The 16,100-nt window shown below is 35.0% G+C and overlaps 1 protein-coding gene across 9 annotated transcripts in view; it reads right to left on the bottom strand.

Annotated features, from left to right (window-relative positions):
* Nucleotides 1–16,100, bottom strand: part of CSPP1 (centrosome and spindle pole associated protein 1) — a 168,164-nt gene that overhangs the window by 64,639 nt on the left and 87,425 nt on the right. For all 9 annotated transcript variants that reach the window (XM_059394672.1, XM_059394676.1, XM_059394673.1 and 6 more), the window contains 2 exons: nucleotides 14,212–14,333; nucleotides 13,779–13,857 (listed from right to left, as the gene is read on the bottom strand). In XM_059394672.1, the coding sequence (XP_059250655.1) occupies nucleotides 13,779–13,857; nucleotides 14,212–14,333 (201 nt within the window). The remainder of the gene's footprint in view (nucleotides 1–13,778; nucleotides 13,858–14,211; nucleotides 14,334–16,100) is intronic.

Raw genomic sequence — 16,100 nt, 5'->3', positions numbered from 1 at the left:
GACAGGTATTCAGGAGGCCACTTGATGTAATGAGCACTAGGGTGTTATATGCAAGTGATGAATCACTAAATTCTACCCCTGAAACTAGTAATACGCTACATGTTAACTAAACCAAATTTAAATAAAAAAATTTTTTTAAATAATTCATTCTTTTTTATGGCTGAACAGTATTTCATTTATATGGATATAATGCATTTTATTTATCCATTTATGGACATTTGAACTGTTTATACTTAGAAGTATTATGAATAATACTGTTACAAACATTCACATATAAGTCTTTGTGTGTACAGATATTTACATTTCTCTTAAGCATATACCTAGGAGGACAATTCAAGTGATGTCTGATGAGCATATTTAACTTAAGAAACTGCCGTTTCCTAGAACTGCCTTCTACATAATAATTATGTATGCAGCAATGCTGTAAAACTATTAATTTAATATTTTATCAGCATTTTAAAAATAAATAGAAGAAAAAAATACATAAAGCTATACTTTATTCTTTTTTTCTTTTTTTAAGAGACCTTACAGATTTTACTGATGATACTGATGGCTTAAGACTAGTAGAATCTCGGGACGCCTGGGTGGCTCAGTTGGTTAAGCTGCTGCCTTTGGCTCAGGTCGTGATCCCAGCATCCTGGGATCGAGTCCTGCATCGGGCTCCTTGCTCAGCAGGGAGCCTGCTTCTCCCTCTGCCTCTGCCTGCCATTCTGTCTGCCTGTGCTCGCTCTCTCTCTGATAAATAAATAAAATCTTTAAAAAAAAAAAAAAAAAAAAAAAAGACTAGTAGAATCTCTAAAACTCTGCCCGGCTTATGAGACCTGGGATGGAAATTGTGCCAAAGGTGATTCTAAGTGTTGGGTAAAGTTGGAGCAGTGATTCCTGAGCAAATGAAAGCTCCTCTTCCTCTCTTCCCTTTTATCCGTCTTTCTCTGGTGATTCAGAGCTCTTACTACTTAGATATCATCCAGACCTGGAAGTGCACCAGAGAGACGACAGTCAAATTTATTGACATGCAAGAAAAGAATGTGACAAAGAGGTTATTAAGGACAATGCCATGCCACTATCAAACTGGAGAAGTGGATGACAATGTCAAAGTTATAGGAAATAATTTGGTCTTCACTATATCCTCAGATGCCCATCAATGTATCTCCTAATTTTTGAGAAGGGAATCTGTGACATTTTGAGAATTTGAGAATTTGATTAAAACCTACTTTCATTGCAGAAACATATGTATGAATGTATATATATATATATATATATATCATACACACACATAAATTATGCATACAATATTTCAATGGATTTATATAGCCCCTCTGAAACCTAAATACCTCATGTTAAGAAATCACAAACATCCTTTTCAGCTCTGAAGTTCTTTAATTTGGTCCTAAATAAAACCCTGCTCACCAAAAAGACAGTACTTTGTATAGTGGCAAACGTTGGTTTACAAAATAATTATAACCTCTTCTGTTATCACAAATCATTACAATGTAATTTTGATAAGTTGCCTAAAGTGTGGCAAAGAGTTAAGGCTTTGCAGCCAAAAAAAACTACTTTTAGATTTCTACCTTAATTGCTTATTCAGGGAGGACTTAGGGGAGTCACTTTATATAGCTGAGTTACAATTTCTTCAGCTGCAAATATTGATACATATAATGTATAATGCATATAATGACATGACAGTAGCATATACTACTCTATAAACTGAAATTGCTGCTATTATGATAATGTTTTAGTAAATGTGTATCCAATTTGAACAATTAAAATTCTAAGGACAAGTCATCCAGCAGTGAATAGTTTTGGGGACTGAATGGCAGACTTACAAGCCCCTTTCCTATAACATTTTTACCTATGAATTCAGCTGTGTTAAAGAAATAAAACATTGGAAAGACGACAGATCAGGTGCACATCAAAAGAGTTAACAGAAGCGCAGGTTCCTTCCACCTCTAATTAGGCTAAAATGCTTGGAAATAAAAATAAATACATTAGGAAACAGTTTATAAGAAATTAAGGAGGTTATTCCACTATTTAACTGTTACTTTATATCACAATTTTACACTTTGTAATGTGGCATTCAGAAAAACATAATAGAAAAAAAAAAAGACAACTTAAAAAACGACTATACTGGGGACAGGACTCACAACTAACAGTAAATGGGTATGAGGGATCTTGTGGAGATGAGTTTTCTGAAACTGGAAACACTTCCACAATGGCAAAGTAGGGACCTCTGAAAATCTGTTACTCCAAAATCAACTTTTTTATAATTTTGAAAATTAATGTAAGGCTTGCAACAATCCAAGAAGAGTTTTAAAAAATGAAAAAAAGAAAAATTTTCATTAAGAACAACAATCTTTATGGCATGTGAATCTGTCCCTTCCCATTCAACTTCCACCTAGCTCTACTGAAACCTTAAAATCCAACAGCATGCCACAAATGGCAGCTGTAAAAACCAGCAGCACTGCCACTGGAAATGCAGAACAGGTTTGGAGCTCCCCCAAGAGCCAATTTCTAGGAAAATGTCTATTTTGACCTATCTGGCAGCTCCCGGGAAATCCTGCCTTTATTTAAAGCATACTTAGAGCTTGCTCAGTATCAATATTCTTATCATGAAGTGTTTGTAGAAAACAATCAGCAGGGGTGCCTGGGTGGCTCAGTGGGTTAAGCCTCTGCCTTCGGCTCAGGTCATGATCTCAGGGTCCTGGGATCGAGTCCCGCATCGGGCTCTCTGCTCAGCGGGAGCCTGCTTCCCCCTCTCTCTCTGCCTGCTTCTCTGCCTACTTGTGATCTCTCTCTCTGTCAAATAAATAAATAAAATCTTAAAAAAAGAAAAGAAAAGAAAAAATCAGCAGCAATTGTGCAACACTGCAGTATCTGTGGCAGTAAAACCACTGGGGCAAGCAAAGGCCTGACCAATCCCTCAAAAAATAAATAAATAAATAAATAAATAAATAAATAAAAATCAAAAGAAAAATTAGGGAAAAACATATCCACAGGGGCTTGAAAAACTAACATATTCCTATGATTCCAGAAAGTCACATGCATATGCAGAGTTAGCAGATATCCAGAAAAGCTGTGAGAACACCCTGATCTCTCACTTCTGCTGGTATTGAGGCTCTATGCTAGAAGAAGTAAAAGCTAAAGCAGAGATGGAAATTGCTGGAATATTGTACTGAACATGCCCCAACACAAACACAAAACACTCAACAAAGAGTATTACAGATTTAAGTCTTTTAAGGAAATTTAAGCCCTTTAAGGAAATCTCTGTCCAGTCATGAGCTAATCATTAAGCTAAACGAGAAGAGGCATCAGTAGCCATATATAACAAAGAATATAAATTTTATAGAATTAGTTCATAATAGTTACTTTAAAAAGAGCCACAATGACAAATAGCAACAATAAGCCTTAGGAAAGGAGAAAATCAGGTTTCTACAGTTGCCACATTTCTTTTTAAATGTCCAGTTTTCAATAACTAAAAAATTTATATGAGACTAGCAAAGGAACAGGGAGGTATAAAATAAACAGGAAAAAGCAATTAGTCAATACAAAGTCCTTGAGGAAACCAACTTGTTGGACTTGCTGGACAAAGACTTTAAGAAAAAACTTTTTACTATTTTAAATTAATATTGACCTAAACTGGGGCACCTGGGTGGCTCAGTGGGTTGAGCCGCTGCCTTTGGCTCAGGTCATGATCCCAGAGTCCTGGGATCGAGTCCCGCATCGGGCTCTCTGCTCAGCAGGGAGCCTGCTTCCCCCCCCCCCAACCCCCCCCCCCCGCCCCCCTCCCCACCTTTTAAATTCCAACCTGACAAAAAAAAAAAAAAAAAAAAAAAAAAAAAAAAAAAAAAAAAAAAAAAAAAAAAAAAAAAAAAAAATATTGACCTAAACTCAGTTCTTTTAAATTAACACAGTAACTCCAATCTGTAACAAAAACAAAAAAGCCCACAAAAATAATAACTAAAAGAGAATTAAAAAGGAATGCTATAAAATATTTGGGACGCCTGGGTGGCTCAGGGGGTTGGGCCTCTGCCTTCCGCTCAGGTCATGATCCCAGAGTCCTGGGATCGAGTCCCAAGTTGGACTCTCTGCTCAGCAGGGAGCCTGCTTCTCTCTCTCTCTCTCTGCCTGTCTCTCTCCCTAGTTGTAATCTCTCTCTGTGTCAAATAAATAAATAATCTTTAAAAAATATATATTTAATATAAGGGCACCTGGGTGGCTCAGGTGATTAAGCATCTTTTTTTTTTTTTTTAAGATTTTATTTATTTATTTGTTAGAGAAAAAGAGAGAGAGCACACAAGCAGGGGGAGCAATAGGCAGAGGGAGAAGCAGAAATAGCCTCCCTGCTGAGTAAGGAGCCTGATGTGGGACTCAATCCCAAAACCCTGGGATCATGACCCAAGCTGAAGGCAGACATCCAACCAAGTAAGCCACCCAGGCATCCCAGCATCTAACTCTTTCACATGTCCTGCATCAGCATCAGGCTCTGTGCTCAATGGGGAGTCTACTTCTCTCCCTTCCTTTCCCTCTCCCCTTCCCTGGTTGGCAGGTGCATGAACATGCTCTCTAAATCAATCAGCCAACCAATCAATAAAATCTTTGAAAAAATATTTAACATAAAAGAAGGCCTTAATAGAGGAAAAGAAAAACAAAGAGTTGTTGTTTTTTAAAAAAGCAAAATAGCTCACAAAAATCCTATCTTAATAAGAATTGCACTATACATAAATTTAGGCAGAAGCTAGCAGAAAAAGGTGGGCCAGGGGACAAGGCGTGGGGAAGGGAGATAGAGGGTAACAACCAGGATGCAAAGGTATGCTGTCTGCAGAGACAGATTTTAGATTCAAATACACAAATAAATTGAGGGTAAGACATGGAAAATTATATAGCATGCAAGCTAAAAAAAAAACAACAACAACAACAGGAGTAGCAAATTTATAACAGAAAAATTCACTTAAGGTCAAAAACCATTAGTAGACACAAAAAAGAATCTCTTATACTGTTAAAGGGTCAACTTAACATTAAGAAATAATAAACATACATGTACATAACTACAGAGATTTAGCATATAAAAAGCAAAAACAGAAGAGAACAGAGAAATCAAAAATAATAGAGACTTCAATACTTCACTTCTAATAATAGATAGGACAACTGAACAACTACATAGAAGATCAACAAGGAAATACAAAAAATAATACTATAAGCCAACTAAATCTAAGACACACTGATGGAATGATCCACTCAACAACAGGACAATACACTCTCTTCTCAAGTTTATAGAGAATTCTCCAGCACAGACCATATGTAGGTTATAAAACAAGCCTCATTAAATTTAAAAGGACTGAAGTCATACAAAGTATGTTCTCTAACTGCAAAAGAATTATACCACAAGTGAGTAAGAAAAGAAAATTTGAGAAATTCACAATTCCCAGGATCCTGGGATCATGACCCAAGCCAAAGGCAGACGCTTAACGAATGAGCCACCCAGGTACCCCAATTTTGTGGAAATTAAACAACACACTCTAAAGTAACCAACAGATCAATGAAGAACTTAGAGGAGAAATTGGACATAGGGACAATCCTCTCACATCTTCAAAACCCTTAAAGGGCTCAGCCTGACAGAAACTTGGGGCCAACATCTCACCTAACATCTGGTCCCTCTTCTCCCCCTGAGAAAGTGGATTAACTCTGTCCTGCTTATGGCTCTATTTGTGCAATTCTTTGTCACCCATATCACCAGGCCACCTTAACATTTTGGTGGTCCTATATATGAGGACTGGACACTGCTTACCATGATCCATCTCCACCAGATCTCCTTGTCAACCAATATTAAGTGAGTCAAAATTTTCATTTTTAAGAGGACTCTGTGAGATCTTGAGTATTAGGAATTATTACTAAGTGTTGGCTGATTTACCATGGCAGAATCAAGCCTCAGTACTGGGCTCAGTCAACAATCAGTGTATCGACCATTGGAGGGACAAACTCTTCTGGGTCCTTCCGGTCTTGGGACCATCAATCCCTTTCCCTCACAGGGGGCCTTGAGTTTGGGCAATACCCTTTTCCTCTTGGGCTTGGTATTGGTAAGGGTTTCATCTTCTTCTTGGAATGCTGGGTCAAGATGTCTCCCTTCATGATTTTTCCCTTTGTTCCAGTCTTCAAAATCTCCTTTCTCCTTTTCCTAGATTTCCGGATAGTCAATACCATGTCTACCCTTCTTAAGGAATTGGAAAATACTTCGAGGTGAATGAAAATAAAGAAACAACATACAAAATGTCAGCGATGCAGCTAAAATAGTACCCAGAGGAAAATTTATATTTATATACACTAAAAAAGACATCAAATCAATAACCTAACCTTCTACCCTCAAAAACTAGAAAATTTAAAAGCAAACTGAAACCAAAGTAAGCAAAATGAGTGAAACAAAAAGATCAGAGAAGAAATAAATGAAATGGAAATTAGAAGCACAAGAGAGAAAATCAGATAAATGAACAGTTAATTCTTTAAAAAGATCAACAAAATTGACATAAGTTCAGCTAGAATTTTTTTTTTTTTGGTCAAAAAAAAAAGACTAAAATTACTGAATTCAGGAATAAAAGAAAGAGTATCACTACTGACCTTATAAAAATTAGAAAGACTTATGTAAGGGAATACTATGAACAACACTATCCCAAAAAATTAGATCATCTTGATGACATAGGTAAATTCATAGAAAGATACAAACTACCAAAACAGATATAAGAAAAAGTTAAATAAACTGACATCAGGTAAAGACACTGAATTAGTAAAATAAAAAAACAAAAAACAAACAAACAAAAAAAACTACCCACAAAGGAAAGACAAGACCCAATTAATTTCCTGGTAAATTCTACCACAATGAAAGAATTAACAACAATCTTTCACAAACCCCAAACAGAAAATGGAGGCACACTTTGAACTAACTCTATTAGGCTAGTAATAGTACGATCCTGATACCAAAATCAGACATGAACGGGCACCTGGGTGGCTCAGTCAGTGAAGCACCCAAGTCTTGGGTTTCAGCTTGGGTCATGATCTCAGAGTTGTGGGACTGGGCCCCCCACTGGACTCCACCATCAGCTCACAGTCTGCTTAAGATTCTTCCTCCCTCCTTCTTCTCTCTTCCCCCCACTCATCCACTCTCTCTCAAATAAATAAAAAAATTTTTTAAAAATCTGACATGAAAACAAAACCAAAGAATAATATCACTCATAAATACAGAGGCAAAAGTCCTCAACCAAAAATTAGCAAACTGAATAATCCAGCAACACATAATAAGGAATAGTACTTCATGACCAAGTGGGATTTATCACACGATTTCAAGGTTGATTTAAGATCTGAAACTAATTAATATAATACACCATATTAATAGAATAATGAACAAAAACCTTTGAAGCATCTCATTAAATGCAGAAAAACCATCCGGCAAAATTCAACTTCTAATTTAGAAATATGTTGAAATATGTTAAAATTCTAAATACCATTTATGATCAAAACAATCAACAAAAAATAAAAGGAAACTTCGTCAATCTGATAAAGGCAATTACAAAAAAACTGTAACTAATATCATACTTAATGGTTATAAATGTCTTTCACTTAAGATCAAAATAAGATGAAGATACCCACTCTCATAAGATATATTCAACATTGTACTGAAGGTTCTAAGCAAGACAATTAATGAAGAAAAAGAAATAAAAGGTGTAAGAAGGAAAGGAAGAAATAAAATTATCTTCATTTACTGATGACATAATCATGCATACAGAAAATGCTAAGAAATCCACTAAAAACTGTTAAGAGTTCAGCAAAGTTGCAGGATACAAGATCAATACACAAAATTCAATTGTATTTCTATAAACTACCATGAATAATATGGAAATGAAATTAAGAGAACAATTCCATTCACAACACCGAAGAGTATTAAATACTTTGGAATAAATAAACAGAAGTTAAATAGTCTAAAAGTTACAAAACATTGTTGAAAGAAATTTAAAAACCCCAAATAATTTTAAAGAAATTCCACATTCATGGATTGGAGACTTAATATTGTTAAAATATAAGACTAAACCATAAGGAAATAGAAAGTCTGGAAAGACCTATAATTAGTAAGGAAATTGAATCATTAATCAAAAATTTCCTGACAGAGTAAAGCCACAGACCTGATGGCTTCAATGGGTAAAGTCTACCAAACACTTTAAAGAAAAACTAATTTCAATCCTTCTCAAACTTTTCCAAAACCTTGAAGAGGAGGGAAGACAACCTAACACATGCTAAGAAGGCAGCTTTACCCTTATATCCAAACCAGACAAAGATGCTACAAGAAAATTACAGACCAATATTGCTTGTGTCCACTGATGTAAAAATCCTCAACAAATACTAGCAAGCTAAATTTAAAAGCCTATTAAAAGAATTAAACACCATGGTCAAGGGAGGATTTATTCCTGGAATACAAGGATGGCTAATATATAAAAATCAATCAATACTATATACCACATTAACAGAAAGAAAGAAAAAAAAACACATGATCACCTCAACTGATGCTGTAAAAGAATAATAAAATTCAACAATCTTTCTTGATAAGGAAACTACCTTAACATAATAAATACCATATTTAAGAGACGGGAATCTTTTCCTCAAAGTTCAGAAACAAGGCAAAAGTACCCATTTTCTCTACTTTTATTGAACGTAGTATAGGAAGTTCTAGCCAGAGCAATTAGGATAGAAAAATAAGTAAAAGGCATATAAATTGGAATGTAAGAAGTAAATTTCTATTAGTTGATGACTCATGATCTTATACAGAGAGAACTCTAAATCCTCCACACAAAAAAATACCTGTTAGTAAAACAAATTCAGCAATGGTAGGATACAAAGTTAACACAAAAATCAGTTGCATGTCTATACACAATAAATAATCTGAAAAGGAAATTACAAAAGTAATTCCAATTATAATAGCATCAAAGAGAACAAAATATTTGATGCAATATAATAGTATCAAAGAAAACAGCGGTAAAAGACTCGTACATACACTGAAAACTTTAAAACACTGCTGAGAGAAATTTAAAAAGACAATAAATGGAAATGTACCCCATTCGTGGATTAGAAGAGTTAATACTGCTAAGATGTCAATACTACCCAAAGTGATGCACATATTCAATGCAAGCCTTATCTAAAACTCAATGAATTTTTTTTTTTGTAGAGGAGACACCCTTACTTTTATTTTCTCAAGGGACCTCAAATAGCCAAAAAATTTTTAAAAAAGAACAAGCTACAGGACTTATACTTCCTGATTTTAAAACTTACCACAAAGCTACAATAATCAAAACAGCATGGTAGTGGCACATAAAGAAACATATATAACAAATGAATAGAACTCAGAACTAAATGCATGGATGCAAAGTAAAATAATTTTTGCAAGGATGCCATGAACATACAATAGGAAAAGTACAGTCTTTTCAACAAATGATGCTAAGAAAATGATAGTCACATGTGAAAAATGAAGCTGGGTCCTTAATAACGCTTCCTACCAAATGGATCAAAATCCTCAATGTAAGGCCAAAAATTATAAAACTCTTAGAAGAGGGCCGCCTGGATGGCTCAGTGGGTTAAGCCGCTGCCTTTGGCTCAGGTCATGATCTCAGGGTCCTGGGATCGAGTTCCGCGTCGGGCTCTCTGCTCAGCAGGGAGCCTGCTTCCTTCTCTCTCTCTCTCTCTCTGCCTGCCTCTCAGTGTACTTGTAATTTCTCTCTGTCAAATAAATAAATAAAATCTTTAAAAAAAAAAAAAAAAAACTCTTAGAAGAAAACATAAAGCAAAATCTTCACAATTTGGGGGCGCCTGGGTGGCTCAGTGGGTTAAGCCTCTGCCTTTGGCTCGGGTCATGATCCCAGGGTCCTGGGATCAAGCCCCAATCAGTGGGGAGCCTGCTTCTTCCCCTCTTTCTCTGCCTGCCTCTCTGCCTAATTGTGATCTCTGTCTGTCAAATAAATAAATAAAATCTTTAAAAAAAAAAAAGCTTCATAGTTTGGTTTTGACAATAATTTCTTGGCTGGGACACCAAAGACACAGCCAAAAAAGAAAAAAAAAGGCAAATAAAACCATGAAGATTAAAATTTTGTGTGCATTGATAGTGTTGCTAGGTACTGTCAACAAAGTAAAAAGGCAACACAAAGAATGGGGGAATATATTTGCAAATCATTAATCTGATAAGGAATTAATATCCACAAAAAAAGAGAACTCAAGATTCATCAACCAAAAAACCAAAACACCCAATTAAAAAATGAACTATGACTTGAACAGGCATTTCTCCACAGACAGACAAATGGTCAATAAGCACATAAAACTTCAGTCAACAACAGTAATTGTAAGGAAATGCAAATAAAAATCACAATGAGATAACAATTCATATCTATTAGCATGGCTCTTATCAAATAAAACAAAAATAACAAGTGTTGGTCAGAAGGTGAGAAACTGAAACCCTCATATACAGTTGATGGGAATGAAAAATAGTACTGCTGCAGTGGAACACAGTATGATGGTTACCTGATAGGTAATTACCATATGATCCAGCAATTCCACTTCTGGGTATATACTTTAAAGAACCAAAAGTGAAGTCCAGAAGACATACTTGTATACCCATGTTCACAACTGCATATTTGCAACAGCAAAACATGGAAGCAACCCAAGTGCCTATTGACGGATGAATGTATAAGCAAAATGTGGTATCTACATATGAGGAATATTATTCAGCCTTAAAAAGGAAGGAAATTCTGACTTGTGCCACAACATGGGTTAACCTTGAAGCATTATAAGTAAAATAAGCCAGACACACAAAAAAAAGTTACATGAGACTTGACTTCTATGAGGCATCTGAAGTATTTGAAATGACAGAGACAGAAAGGGGCAGAAGGAGGGGGAAATAAGGAGATGTTTGTTTAACAGGTAGAGTCAGTTTTACAAGATTAAAAGAGTTCTAGAAACAGGTGGTGGTGATGGTTGCACAACAATATGAATGTACTTAATACCATTGAACAACACACTTAAAATGCTCAAAATGGTAAATTTTATGTTATGTGTGTTTTACCACAATAAAGAAATTGAAAAAAAATTAAGGCAATACTGAGCAGGTCTGCAGATTCCATATAATGTCTACCAAAAATCTCAACTGACTTTTTGTGTAAATTGGCAAGCTTATCCTAAAATTCACATTGAAATGCAAAGGACCTGCAGCAGCCAAAGCAATCCTGGAAAAGAAAAACAAATTTGAAGAACTCACACTTCCCCAATTTCAAAACTTACTACAGCACTATGATAATCAATGCTCCTGGCATAAGGATAAACACACAGATCAATGGAATAAAATACAGAATCCCAGAAACAGAATCACAAAAATTAGTGCAGTGGATTTTGACAAAGATGCAAAAGTAATCCAATAGAAGAAAAGTAATCTTATTAACAAATAATGCTGGGCACCACTAGACATCCATAGGGAGGAAAAAAAAACCCTTCAATCTAGACCTCACATCTTACCTAAAAATTAACTCAAAATGGATCATGGACATAAATGAAAAACTATAGAACTTTTAGGGAAAGGGGAAAAAAGAAACAAAACAGAGAAAATCCTTGGGATCTAGGCCTAGAAAAAGAATACTAGATTTGACACTAAAAATACGATCCATAAAAGGAAAAACTGATAAATTGGGCTTGATCAAAATTCAAAAGTTTTGCTCTATGCAACACCCTACTCAAAGGATAAAGACAAGTTTTAGACTGACAGAAAATACTTGCATACCAAATATCTGACAAAGAACTAGTATATAGAATATATCAAGAAGCTTCAAAAACTCAAAAAAAAAAAAAACAAAACAAAAAAAAAACAACTCCAGTTTAAAATGTGTAAAAAATGAGGCACCTGGCTGTCTCAGTCAGTAGAGCATGCAACTCTTGATCTCAGGGTTGTGAATTCAAGCCCCATCGTGGGCATGCAGACTACTTAAAAAAATAAATAAGTAAAATAAAATGTGTAAAAAATATCAAGAGACATTTCATCAAATATATGGCAAATAAATACATGAAAAGATGGTAAGCATCATCACTAGCAGAGAAACGTAAATTAAAACCCCAATGATGGGGGCGCCTGGGTGGCTCAGTTGGTTGGACGACTGCCTTCGGCTCAGGTCATGATCCTGGAGTCCCAGGATCGAGTCCCACATCAGGCTCCCAGCTCCATGGTAAGTCTGCTTCTCCCTCTGACCTTCTCCTTGCTCATGTTCTCTCTCACTATCTCTCTCTCAAACAAATAAATAAAATCTTAAAAAAAAAAAACAACCCAATGATGTATCATTACACACCTATCAAAGTGGCATAAACAAAAGTCATGACACCAAATGCTGGTAAAGATGTAAAGAAACCAGATTCTGGATACACTGCCAATATAAATGTGAAATGGTACAGTCTCTATGAAAAGTTTGGCAGTGTCTCATAAAACAAAGTTGTTACTACCATATAACCCACAATAACACTCCTGACCAATTATCCTAAAGAACTAAAGGCTATGTTCAAAACCTGTACACGAATATTTACAGCAGCTTTATTCATACTAACTTAAATGTCCTTCAACGATGAAATGTTTAAACTGTAGTACAAACATACAATGAAATGATACTTAGCAATAAGCATAAACAATTTATACATTCAACAACTGGATGGATCACAAGGGAATTATGCTGATTTTAAAGAGTAAACTCCAAAAGGTTACATATATGATTCCATGTTTACATAGCATTTTTTAAATGGTATTAAAGAAATGGAGAACAGATTAGTTGTTCCTAGTGCCTATGGAGGGAGTAGGGGCAGGAAGAAACTAGGTGTGGCTGAAAGGGCATGATAATGGATCCTTGTGATGAATGTTCTGTATCTTGAATGTATCCGATGTCATATATTTGGGCTATGTCATTGTACCACAATTCTGCAAGATATCTTCTTAGCATTACGAACTGGGTAAAGGAAATACAAGATGTCTCTATATTATTTCTTATAATTACATCATGGGAATCTATAATTATCTCTAATAAAAAGTTTAATTTTAAATAATAATGCTATATAGTATAAAGATATTTATGATATATTTTTAATTTTAAAAGGTTACAGAACAATATAAACAATATAAGATAATTTTGGTGTATGTTGTGTATATGATTTTGTGACTAAATAAGACTTCCTGAATGCTCAGTTAGATGCACCTATCACTGGATGGGGATTATAGGTGATTTCAATTTTTTCATATGCTTTTTCTCTCTTTTTTTTTTTAAGATTTTATTTATTTATTTGACAGACAGAGATTACAAGTAGGCAGAGAGGCAGGCAGAGAGAGAGAGGAGGAAGCAGGCTCCTGCGGAGCAGAAAGCAGAAAGCCTGATGTGGGGCTCGATCCCAGGATCCTGGGATCATGACCTGAGCCGAAAGCAGAGGCTTTAACCCACTGATCCACCCAGGCGCCCAATGCTTTTTCTATTCTTATTTCTCAGTATGTATGCATAACTTTTCTAATGTTGAAAATAAGGTTTCTCTCAATATTTTAAAAGTACTTTCTATGAAACATTTTTAAATTTTTTAAAATACTTTTTAATTTTTTAAAAGTACTTTCTATGAAACATTGACTTAAAAGCAATACTTTGAATATACTAGTTATGCAATAATTGACAGTTAAGTTAGATTTGTTCTGAAAGAAAAACAATAGATTCTATGGAAGACAAATTATTATTTTAATAACTTACATAATAGGCTGTGCTGGCTGGTGGGTGACAGGAGCACTAACATAAGCTGTAGGCTGTACTCCCATCATTCCTGAACCATCTTAAAAGAAAACAAACACATTTATTTCAGAGTACCCATTTATTTACATTTTATTCCTAAAGAAAAAGTCACACACTGAATGTTACCTAAGGGAAAAATTTCATATTTCCTTCTCAGGAGTTAGTAAAGAACATTGCAAGAAACCACAAAATAGACATTTCTTAAAGTTGAATAAAAAATAAGTAACTATGAAATAAAGCTGAGTTTTAAAATAGGGCATTTTTAAGTCAATAAATATGAATATCTGAATTAAGTAAAGCTGTGGTTTTTCAACTTATTTATTTTTGCTTACAAAAAAAATAATTTTCCTAACTGAATCACTAGGAAAAAATATTTAGCCTATAGATAACTTACAATAAGCAAGACTGGGATCCAAATTATTCCTGGCCCCATAAAAATAGTATGCATCATCATAAGGAGTCCGATAGTTAGTAGCTATAGGTGGCAGTAGGGGAGGAGGAGGCAGAGGTGCAATCCTGTATCAAAAGAAAATTGGAAAAATTTTCTCATATTTCACTGTAATTTTTTTAAATCAAGACATAATTCTTTTGCACAATTTTATTGAAAACCTTATTGCTGCTTTAGAAAAGACCATCATCTTGCTTTAATTTCTTATCAAAAATTAGGATTCAAAAAGCAAAATATACTACCACATCTCAGTATTTAAGTTATAACATTTATGTAAGACAAAAACTTTGAGTAACAATTCATTTCTAATTAGTCACTCTATGCCAGTATTGAACAAACGCGGTCCCTGTCCCTCAAAGTAATACAGAAATAAACAGGCAATTACAGCCCAGCATGAAGTTAAACAATATAGATACACAGTGCTGTAGGAATATGGAACAGGGACATTTAACTCACATAGGGGAAAGGAGGAAAGAAGAAGTAAGGCTTTCTAGAAAAGACAATGCTTCTGCCATGTTGCTAGAGTCACAAAGAGAAGGATAATGCAGGAAGAAATGGCAAATAGATATAAATGGGATTATAAACGGTTCCATATGACTGGGGGTAAAGAATGTACTTTTTAATTCTAAAATAATTTATTGTTCTTTCTTTCCCCCCCCCCTAAAGATTTTATTTATTTGACAGAGAGAGAGAGAGATCACAAGTAGGCAGAGAGGCAGGCAGAGAGAGAAGGAAGCAGGCTCCCTGCTGAGCAGAGACTCAATCCCAGGACCCTGAGATCATGACCTGAGCCAAAGGCAGCAGCTTAACCCACTGAGCCACCCAGGTGCCCCAATTTATTGTTCTTTCAAAGGAAGTCATATATAATGTGAAAGAGAAGCCACTTAACAGTGAAGTTTGGACATAATGTTTTGTCTTTCATAAACTTGTGAAGACCTCTATTTCTGCACTTCATTGCTGATTAGGAAACATCTCTCTATTTGCACCAAGGCAATATTTTCTAACAGTAAAAATGGAAAAGGCAAATTCCTTTAGATGACCAGAAAGAGAAAAGGAGAAAAGGGGGAATCCTGGAATGGAATGTCTTCTTTTTTTTTTTTTTCTTTTTTTTTTTGGAATGTCTTCCCTTTTGAGTGTATCTTAACAAATTATCCCTTGTTGAATATTTCAAAAACAATTTTGAAGAGCTAAGAAGGCATTCAAGTTCTCTCCAGTTATTAATATTTTTCACACTTACTGGCCACTCAATGTGTCTAACCTCACTAACCTCACTGCATAGGTACGTCAACAAAGCAGTCAAGAGAAACTGCTATGAAAGGGAAATGTCAACATCATTATATCATAAATTTGTATAGAGATTTATACAGAATCTGATCTTTACAACAGCCCTGGAAATGTAGGTAAGAAAAAAAAAGACTATTATTTCACTGGTACAAATGAGAAAACTGAAGTTTTATAAAGGTGTAGTATTCCCAAAATTGCAGACAGTGGAGCCAACCATTTTAATCCCTAAAGCATTGTGGAGACCATCATACTATGCTCTGTAATTTTGATCCCACCTAGTGTTTTGAGTCAGGAAGTCATTAGATGAAACAAACAAAACATCTAATAAACACAGTACACACAGTGCTACAATTTGTTAATTGTAAATGAAAGACTAAGTTCTACTGAAATTATAGCACACTTTCTTTATAGAAAGAAAGTATAGCACAGAAAATATAGTCTTTTATTTACAACGAACAAATTGTAGCACTGTGTGTACTGTGTTTATTAGATGTTTTGTTTGTTTCATCTAATGACTTCCTGACTCAAAACACTAGGTGGGATCAAAATTA

This window comes from Mustela nigripes, chromosome 3, assembly GCF_022355385.1.
Source record: "Mustela nigripes isolate SB6536 chromosome 3, MUSNIG.SB6536, whole genome shotgun sequence".
NCBI classification, from domain to species: Eukaryota; Metazoa; Chordata; class Mammalia; order Carnivora; family Mustelidae; genus Mustela; species Mustela nigripes.
Note: the sequence above shows the minus strand (reverse complement) of the source record. Positions and strands in the feature narration are given on the sequence as shown.